Below are 10,980 nucleotides of genomic sequence, written 5' to 3' on the forward strand. Positions count from 1 at the left end.
TAAAACAAAACATTTACTCATACAGAATATAATTAAAACTATCCAGTTCGTCAGTTTAAATTATCATAATTATATAATTCCAAATAATTAGAGAACTCGATAAACGAATTGAAAATCTATAATATTATAATTTCTTAACTGTGGGATATAAATATTCGAAATAAAGTAGACATTATTTTTATATTCTATAGTAATTTTAAGTTGGAAGACTTTCGAGTTTGAAATTTTAAAAACCTTTACACATACTAATACAAATACAAGGTATCCCATAAGTGTGAATTCATGAAAGTTTTCATAATTTCTGTCATTACTTTTACAAATACAGAAGCAGATTATAAAAGAATAACGAATTTTAGATAGTTTGATAATAAAACCTTCAAACATTGAGTTGTCAAAAATTTTAACAGGCTACATCAGGGGTGTCCAACCCGCGGCCCGCGGGCCGCATGCGGCCCAAGGCAAGTTTCAATGCGGCCCAATAAACGTGTAAACAAAACCGACAAATTGTTTTATTTTATTTATTTTTTTATTTTAACGGCATAAACTCAAAAAAGAAATTTCACAAAGCCGTAAACTTTTATACATATTTTATTTTTGAGTGAAAAGGAAATATATTCAAATACTTGGAAATGTGTGAATGACGAAGGAATACAGTACTATATAAAGCTAGAGTTGTGACTCAAAGGATTATATATACTTGTATACTTAAGGATTAGGTCGCAAATATATTGTATATACTTGTGGCCCAAAACGCCATGACTCCTTCCAAAGTGGCCCAGAGGAACAAAAAGGTTGGACAACCCTGATGTAGAGATTGTCTAGACTGCGTTTTAGAAAAATTTCATTGCAGAGATGGGCATTTCTCACTTGCCACAGTTTAGATAGCAATTAGAAACAAGTTATTTGACCTACTTTCTAGATTCCCTTGATAGCAGGTTTAAACACTGTTTTACTTGAGTAGAAGTCACTGTATTTATTTGTTGGTCACAAAGTTTATGTTATAATGGATATTGTTCATTTAATAAACATTGTAAACAGCACAAAGAAAATTATTCATCTCGAAAATTACGAAGAGAGAGATGATAATATGAGATCAGAATAATCTTTTAGAAATGTATTCCAAAGGCGATATAAATTTGGTATAAATTTTCTAAATCTGGATTTGTTTGTATTTTAAATTGTATTGGCAATGAAATTTAAGCATCTAGATGAAAGAGAATTGCCATTAACTACTGGACAACAGTTGATGGTATTACAATTTTATGCCACCGGAAGCTTCCAGAGGGTAGCTGGTGATCTTATTGGAATTCATGTCTACTGTATTCAGGTATGTATTAAACTATCATTAAATAAATTTTAAAAAGTTTTTTGTATAGTGATAGAGATGCTTATAATAAGAATGACATCTTGTTTAACAAATAAGAATAGGTCTTGCTGCGAGCAGACTGACTAGGAAATGACAAAAACAATTATTTCTGTATCATCTCCCTCACAGTTTTTTTTTCCATCCCAGAATATGATTGTTGTAACCTTTCTCCTCAACTGCAGGATAATTTTTTCTTCAGAAAAATTCTGGCATGATTTGAACACGTTGTTTGTTTCCTTTTTTCTGATGTCATAAACAAATGACCTGATTGGTTAAACAACTCCTGAGAGAGGAGAGTAACAACGAAGAAAGTAATAGCCAACGTTTTGCTGAGGTTCGTTTAGATGGCGTTCAGAAATAGACGATTGTCATCTTTGCATCGAAATTTGAAACCGTAGTTCAGCCAGCCAACATATAGACGTCATTTTGTTGTTAAACGTCGTTAATCTAAACTCTGTTAACCTAAACTCTGTCTCTGCAATCGGCTATGACAGTTACTGTATCAATTAGTGTACATCACATACTTCTCAAATGATAATTAATCTAATTACAATAATTTAAAATGGTAGCATTCATTTTGGAAGCCTGTATTTTTATATTGTCAAATATATTATTACACTAAAAAATAAATATATATGCAAAATATAATTGTTAGTAAAATTTAAAATTATGATTTTTTTTTAAAACTATGTAATGTTTTGATAAGAAGTTTCATTACTGTTTTGCTTGAGAAAAGTATTTTGAATAATTTTCTTGTAGTTTGTAACGAGGAATTAAATATACAATATGTACTAAATCCTATTTAAATAACTTACTTAATTGGACTCAAAAATCAACATTTAACATTATCTCATGTACTTTTAGACCAGTTAAGTCTATCCTTAGAAGAAATTGGTAATGAAATAAGTTTTTAACATCTGAAATTCCTAATAGTCTGAAACAGATTATACAAAGAGATCTGAAAATATATATGAAGATGTTATGTTTTCTGATTCCAATAAAGTTGGCTGTTTTGTAAATAATAATTTAAACTTAAAAGCTGTTTTGCTCAAAAGTTATCTTTTTTATATTAATTTTCAGATTATAAAATGTAATAATAATGAATTTTTTATTTTTTTATTAGGAAAAGAGGGAGTGGAAAAATAAAAAAGTCTCCGTCTGGTTGGAAGTCATTTTTCTCACGTGGTTGGCATTCAGGAAGCACTAGAGAAAAGGATAGGGTTTGTCCTCAAAGAAAAGTTAGTTCTGGTTCATTACAACATACATCATTACCGGTTCAGGTTGGTTTTGTATTATTTTTAATTATATTTTATGATTTCTTGTATATATAAATTTGCCTGAAGTTAAAAAAATAATGCTGAATATACAGAATTTAAAAAAAATAAAACAACATTCAGTATTTATATGGTAGTTAGTACAGTACATATCATACTGAGTGAAAAATCTTAGTAAATGTTGGGCAAAAACTCAACTAGTTTTAGGATATTAACAATTTTGTATGTTATTACAGTACACACTTGCTATAATACCCATCTCAGTTATCTAGTAATGCCTATGCACTTCCATTTCCACAAAAATGTAAGTCGTGTCTGTCACACATTCTGTTTTCCTGTTTACTTGGATTTCATTTCTCTGTACAGAATTGCATGTCAGCAGGCCATATTATTTATCACCCACCTCCAAAAAGAATTGGTCATTCATTGCTTTTAGGCAACCTTTAACCTAAATATTCTTGCTAATCTGGCAACTCTTTGTGCAAGGAATAGTTGGGTTAGCAAGAGTATGGTGTATCATGATTGACTTATGGCTTCTACATGCTGTATTTGAAAAGAGAAGGTAATCTTGCCAAATCTTGATATTTGCAGAAAGTATTTCTCATATCCACCTTCCATTACTATTTCCACGTTTAATTGCATCATCATAGAGTCACAAACTTTCAGAAATTTCTGGTTTTTGTTGGATTTTGACATAGGTTTACTGAGGCTTCATTACTCAGTATGGTGTGTATTGTCTACTATATAATTCTGAATGCTTTTTTTAGCATCTTATGTAATGTAAATAGAATAAAATATTTAGTGCCTGTTAAATATTTAAGGCATGACATGATGATGAATAGATGGAGTAGATTCCCAATTCAGGATTTCATATTAATATACACAGTCGACCCCCTATAACGCGGGTTCATATAATGCGGATTCGTATATCATGGTGAAAAAATTGCGCCCATATTCATATAAAGACGCTAAAAGAGACTCGTAAAATGCGGTAAAACGTCATTGCCAACTCGTGTCGCGACAGGATTGGTCGAATCTGGACCAATAGTGGACGAGCAGCCGAACTACTTACACACTAAGGAGAGTTTAGGCAGATAAGTTGAGTTTACTATTGTCTGTACAGTATATAAATTAGGTACTGTAAGTCTAATACAGTATTGTAATTTTATACGTTTCTTGTGAAAAAACATTTCTTATTCAACGGCCATAAAAATGATTTCTATTAATGATGTCTCCAAAGTTCAGCGAATTTTTTGCAGAAAAATAACTTATCAGAAAACGCGCCTGCCATTCGATGCGCTGCTCCGCAACGAAAACAAGCTTAAGCAATGCCGTCGTTGAATGGTGCACACGGTAAGTAATCCTACAATTATTTGTTTATAACATGGTTTATATGGATTATTTCCAAAAAAATTATACATGTTTTGGAAATGTTGAGACAAATTAGTCTAGAATCGGTTAATTTTGTGGAAGAAAACCTTTCAAACAACCATAGTCCGTAAACTGCACATGTATTGGGCTGTGATTGGCTCATGTATTTGAGGATTTCTACAACGTGAAATTCATATAAAGCGGAATGTATCTACCGCGTTATAGGGGGTTCGACTGTACTAGCATTTTAATCTATTTCAAGTAGAGTAAAAGCTCGATAACACTAAGAAATAACTGTAAAAAATTAAAATTATGAAATGACATCTGAAATAATTTTGTATTACAAAAAAATGTTATAACAATAAAATAGAAAGTATAAAAGTTTACTAAAGTTGTCTTAATTTTTTAATCACTATTAGCTAGAATTAATGACTTTTAATGAATATTTATAGGATGTTGCTATAACAGAAGCAGATATTTCCCATACGAAAAAGTTACGTACCGTGAAAAGTGCAGAATCTCTTGTATTATTGGGTGGAGGAGGATCATCTTGTAGAAATTCTAGTTCTTCAGAATCTTTTAATATATCTGGTAAGGTTAATCATAATTGATATGAATTAATTGAAGCTAAATATATTTAAAGCATTGATGAATGATTAAAAAGTAAATTAAATTTCACTTGCTTTTCTTTTAATTGAAAATAAGTAAAACTCAGTTGATTTTGATATAATTAGACATAGTATTGAATTTTATTATAATATTTCTGGTAAGGTTAATCATAATTGATATGAATTAATTGAAGCTAAATATATTTAAAGCATTGATGAATGATTATAAAGTAAATTAAATTTCACTCTGACACCGGGGATGAAATACTAAATATGGAACCTGTTACCGGTGTAATTTTGCGTGAAAAAAAATGCGCAAGACCATCTTAATGATCGTTCGTTATGCGAGTCTCATATTTTTTGTTTAAACATCTGCGTTCTATTTTTAGATTCGGTTTTTTATTTAAATATCTACATTCCATTTTTTCGAAGTATTCCGTCGGAATTTTTTCTCTACCTGAGGAAGAGCTATCTGGAAAGCTCGAAAACGTTTGTGAAAGGAAGATNTTGTTAATTAGTGTTTTCAGTCCATTTATCTTCAGGCTCAACATACAGTACACCTGAATATGATTCTTTTAAAAAGGATTGCAAACAATAGTTTACAATACAGAATAAATGAGAGCCAGATGGCTAACACAATTAAGGCATCTTACCACTCTGGAGACCCAGGATTGAATCTGAGAAGACAAAAACTCATTAGGATTTTTTAGTGGATGATCTATCCTGAATATGTCCAGACCTATTCCCCACTACCTGATAGCCCTGGGCCATTGTGGGTCTGGCTGAACTCATAAATAGGTATAAAAGAACAGAATGTCTTAGAGCTTGAAGGACAGAAACATTTGGGATTTACACTTAGATTCCATATTTGCTATATTATTAATTTATATGGTTAAGATTGAATTTCTGTTTGTTCTTCTGTGATAAAATTCTTCAAATATGATTATTGGCAAATGTTAAAGTAGATTAAGCTTCTGTAATAATGGCAATAAGTTGTCTGTCTATTAAGCATTTATTTTAAAATATTATTATGTGTGTGTGAATTTTATAGCTTTGGATAAAAATATTTTTTTCTAATATAGTAATAATATGTAATTTGTTTATATTTTTATTTAAATAAATATATATACTATAGGAATGTTTTGTTTTTGCAGGTTTAATGAAACCTCGTGAAGTAAGCATTGAAACTAGTGATGGAAAAGAATCATTAATGGATTATGTGGATAGTAATCATGATTCTCAGAATTCACCATGTCTATCTCTTCAATCGCCTCATCTGAAGCATAATAGATCCTCGTCTCACGAATCTTATTTTGAACAAGATATGGATATTGCAACAGAAGAGCAAGAGGTCCAGGATAGTAGCATATATGATTTAATTAAAGAGACTATGAATAAAATGAAGAAAGAATCTGAAAGAGAAGTTGAACATCAAGTCGTGGAAACACATTTTGAATATCAAAATCAACATGAAACTGAAAATGAAATATTACAAATTTCAGATGGAAGGGAGGCAAATACAATACAAGAACCAACAGATATTCAGTGTGATGTTCACAAGAGTGTACGAAAGCAAAAACTTCAGAATGTGGAGACCGAAGTAGGAGATGCCAAAGTTCAAAAACTCAGCATGACAAAGTCAATTGAAAAACAATCTGAAGATGTCGTAGATGACAATAATGATGATCAGTTGATAGAAGATAACAATGTTACAAATACTTTGAAGACAAACAAAACTGAAAATATGCTTACTGAATGTGAAGAACCAAATACTACTTTGGTTAATAAAATGGAATATTGTGTAACGGATAAATTAAATGACGACATTGGATTTGAAAAAGATCAAGATGATAAAGAAGAGAGTAAAGTTGTGGTAGAGCGATACGGTAATGAAGAAACAGTGATTGTTGAAGTTCATGCAACTCAAGAAAGCTCAGATGAAGAAGCAGAAAAATTTCATACTTCATCAAATTTAGATAGTGAAAGAAACTTAATTGATTATGATGAAATGATTAAGGTAAAACAAACTGAAGAGAGAGACTCAGGGAAATCAAATAGTGAAGAATGTGAAAATAAAGCCACATTAAGTATTGAAAATAAAATTGTTAATGAGGAAAAAGTTGAAGTTCCTATAATAGATAATGTTCTAGAAGATTATAACATTAATGAGGTAAATCATTCCTTAAATGATAAAATTGTTACTGAAAGTGAAGCAAATGATGATGAAGATGCTGGCATTATTCCTGATTTAAAGCCAGGATCTTTGATTTCTGAGGTTATGGAAGAATATTTGTTAATATTAGACAAGGTACATTCCAAAGATGATCAACAAAATAGTGACAAATTGCAATCATTAAATTCTAAATCGAATGCATTTATTTTTAAAGAACCTGAGCATATATCAAAAGATGAAACTAAACTATCTTCTAAAGATGGAATAGAGATTTCACATGAAGCAGTTGCAACAACTAAACGTCTTCCACTCACACAAGTTAATTTAGATGATAGAGATGAAGTAAATGTATTGGATACTAAAAGGGAGGAAGTCTCTGCAGAAAGTGAACCAAACAAAGAAAATTTAGAAAGTGATTTTTCTATATTAAATGAAGATTTAAGGTCAGAAAGTAAGACTTCTAAAGTTGCCTCGACAAGAGAACCTAGGCAGAGTTCACGATTTCTTGACAATGTTCAGTTGAGACATATTTCTAATGTAGCAAAGTGTCCAAATGAACATAAAAGAAACTCTGAACCTTTAAGGTCTTCATTAAGAAAGCATGGTAATTCAGATTCAGTCGAAAGGAAACATATGTCAGAGATAGTACCTAAACTAGAAGAGAAGAATACTGTTAAAGGTTTGATGTTAAAATTTGAAACTTCTCCGAATAAAAACCCTAGTGAAATTTGTTCCTCTGAAAAACATTCAACCAAAGATATTGTTTCCAAACCAAAGACCAATCATCCAAGTCTTTTTACACAGTTAAAAGTTTTAAAATTGCAATCACTACAGTCTGGTTCATCTGTGACCAATGCTACCGAAACAGTAGATCCTTGGTCTGATCCCATTCTAGATATTGAAGAACAAAAAGAATCGCAATCAATTCCTTTGAATAATAGGCCTTCATTAATTGTTCAGAGAGAGAAAAGCCCAGAGACTGTAGGAAAAGATGAGTTAAATACAAAAGAGTTAGAAGAAATTAATAAATTGAAAAACTTAACAGAAGGAAAACCTGTAGAAATTAAGCCAAAAATAAGTAGAGAGTCTAAAGAAAGAAAAGGTGCAATGGGTTTAAGTGTTTCCACACCTGACTTGGCAGATAACAACGATACAAAAGTACCTGAAGACGGAAGTACCGATGCATCTACTGCTGTTAACGTAGGTAATGACACTTCTGTATCATCTAGTAATACAAGTCAGACTGAGGATGAATCTGTAAGAAGGGAGAGAATAAATAGAATTAAAGAAGAAAGAAGGGCACAGCTGAGGGAAAAGTTAAGATCAGAGAGTTTTCGTCTGGAAGCAGAAGAGAAAGAAAAGGTACTGAATGAGTTTCGTCTAAGAAAACACAATAATACAACAAAAAATAATTCTGATAATACATCAGGTGTCAAAAAGCAAACTGTTTCAAAAGTAGAAAAAGATAAGAGTAAAGAGAGCAATATTCACAGTTTAAAGACAAAACGGGAATTGGATGAAAAGTCTACTGCTCAGCACCGAGAAGTGCCTAAACCAAGAATTAACACTTCAATTTCTAAGGGGCTTGCAAATAAAAGTGCCACGAGTGAGAAACAGGACAGAAATAAATCTGGACACACTACCGATATTACACATACTACACATGACAGAAATACTTCTAAAATACAGAGTCCTACCACTCGTAGTGAGAAAATATCTTACAGGTCTCCAAATAAAGAGAGACTGAAGAAAGCTACTTCACTGGATAGTTCTAAGCAAAACACGAAATCAGATTCTAAACCCACATCACCCACTTCAAAAATCACGAGGAACTGTGGCGAGAAACTAGAAAAGACGTCCCCATCCTCCGAAAAGCACTACGCCCAAAAAAGCCCAAGCACAGATTCGAGACGTGCTCTCTCCTCCCAGTGCACATCGGCCATGAGCCAGAAACGAATAAGAGAGAGAGCGGCAATGTTCGAGCATCCAAAAGACGCTCAGGAAATGTGCAGAACGAACACTTCCTCTAGTCGTTTCACGCGACAGCGCAGTTCTCCCTCGTTGAATCCCTCATACGTAAGGTGACACCACGCTCTCCAGCATCTGGATTCATTCTTATCCATTGCCTGAATGGTAATTTTTGTATATTTATGTAAATTATGAAGAAAATCAATTTGTTCTATAGCCAAAACGATTTTGGTACCACAAGTTTTTTTTATATTATGTTCTTTTGTATAAAAGAAAACTTCACGGGCTTCCATCAAACACACATACAAGTTTTGTATTTGCATTTATTTTTTATCATACATCATCCCACCTGAACTTGGAGTGAATGGTTTAATTATTGAAAAAAGGAAATTTACATTTAGAGAATTAAGTAAGTAAAAAAGAATTTTTAAAGTGACTTTTTTACTATTATTATTTGTACATTTTTTTAAAAAAACACAAGAAAATTATGCCAGAGTTATATATTAGTTTCATAAAGTTTAAGATATATTTGCAAATTTATATAGAGGAGAGTATTAAGAAAATGGTTGTGTGATGATTCATATACTTGATCGCTACCCCAACTTCGACGAGTAGTGTTTCTTTTGTAAAATATATATATATATATATACAGTATATGTGTGTAAATATATATATATTAATATTAAAAAAATATATATATTTATCGCAGTTGATTATGTATATGTGGAATTTGCCATAACGATCATTGCTTCTATGGATTAATTCCCCTCCTTTTTTTAAATCGTGCACTCTGGCACTATTTTATATCGAAGCTATAGTTAAATGTGCAGCAGGATAACGTGTGCCTTTTGATCTATATACGTCAATAGACTTTCCAGGGTTAGTGATCATGCTGCCATTTTCATTGTTTTGTGCATATACGCGACTTTTTGTACAGCAGTTAACATTATACTGTGTGTTGAATATGCAGTATTAAAGATTTTGTTGTAATGTTTTTTGTATTCATTATTGTTTTTAAGGTGGAACCCAAGGCGAGATGTTGGTCAGAAGCTTCTGGCCTACATTCGAACAGTGCCCACTAGTGGCGGAGTGGATAACACCACTGGACGCTGGCATTTGGTCGCGGGTTCACGCCTCGCCGACGGGTTGGACACAGTGTTGGCCGGGCTTTTTTCGCGTGTCTAACACCTAAATTGTGCCATTTTCCCCATATAAAAGTCCTAAAAAGAACAGATTGCCGATGAGTTACAACTCATGGCCTTCCCTCAATATACTCATCCATTCCTCAGACATGTTTTGAAGTGCTGGATGATAAAATCCTTGAGGATTTGTCACATGATTGTTTGTTTGCCAGGGCCCTTAGTCTCGAGTTTTTCGTGTTACAACTCCCAACGTGTTGAACGTGTCACGAGGTACCATCTCACACTCTGACGTCAAATCAGTAGTCTCGAGTTATAACTCATGTGCTTTCACATCTCACCATATGAGTTGCTACTCACGTTAGTTGAGCATGTGAAATCGCTACACGAAAGTGAAAATGGCTGAGAGATACGCTATTCTGATGGCAATCGAAAGCGTTAGGAGCCGAAAGAGTTGTTTAAGGCAATGAATTTTTCGACCACGAGTAAATGCCATATTCTTTTCATGTAAAGTCAACACTAATAAAAAAAATTTTAATTCATAATTAATAAAATTATACATCAATTTTTTCCAAAAATAAAAAGAAGGATCTAATTCATCGAAAAAGAGAATTAAAATGATAGTAAATTATATGTATAAATTATTAAGAGCATATACACTATATTAAGATTATTTATTAATCAGAAGTGTTAAATTCTGATTAATAAATAATCTTAATAAACAAAGCAATTTAAGAAATAGGTCAAGGAAGAAAACTATACGAAGAAAGGATTAAATTATAATACTTTTCCATTACACAACGGATTTTTTGGCTCCAATACACAATTAATTTTTCAAGTAATTCTCTCCACAAATCGAATTGTCTTTTTCTTGTAAATTCGTTGTCGAATTTTCCACTGTTCATTTTCGTATTATTTTCTATATATATCTTTTTGTTCTTTGCTTCTTTTTTTAAAATAAAACATTTGAGGTTTCCATTTTGTTTCTGCGTACTATATTGCTATAAGACAAAGCTTTTAACTATAACACGTGTAAACTAATTCACGTTGATTTGTTTACAACTTGTTACAGTAAAGTTGA

At 31.9% G+C, this 10,980-nt stretch overlaps 1 protein-coding gene across 7 annotated transcripts in view; it reads left to right on the forward strand.

The window, feature by feature from the left end:
- Positions 1–9,750, forward strand: part of LOC111640995 (sporulation-specific protein 15-like) — a 169,466-nt gene extending 159,716 nt beyond the window's left edge. For all 7 annotated transcript variants that reach the window (XM_023387099.1, XM_023387098.1, XM_023387100.1 and 4 more), the window contains 3 exons: positions 2,490–2,646; positions 4,464–4,602; positions 5,774–9,750. In XM_023387099.1, the coding sequence (XP_023242867.1) occupies positions 2,490–2,646; positions 4,464–4,602; positions 5,774–8,877 (3,400 nt within the window). In that variant the 3' untranslated portion in view covers positions 8,878–9,750. The remainder of the gene's footprint in view (positions 1–2,489; positions 2,647–4,463; positions 4,603–5,773) is intronic.
- Positions 9,751–10,980: the final 1,230 nt, after the last annotated feature.

This window comes from Centruroides sculpturatus, unplaced genomic scaffold (assembly GCF_000671375.1).
Source record: "Centruroides sculpturatus isolate CEXI.00-Female unplaced genomic scaffold, Cexi_2.0 scaffold187, whole genome shotgun sequence".
NCBI lineage: Eukaryota > Metazoa > Arthropoda > Arachnida > Scorpiones > Buthidae > Centruroides > Centruroides sculpturatus.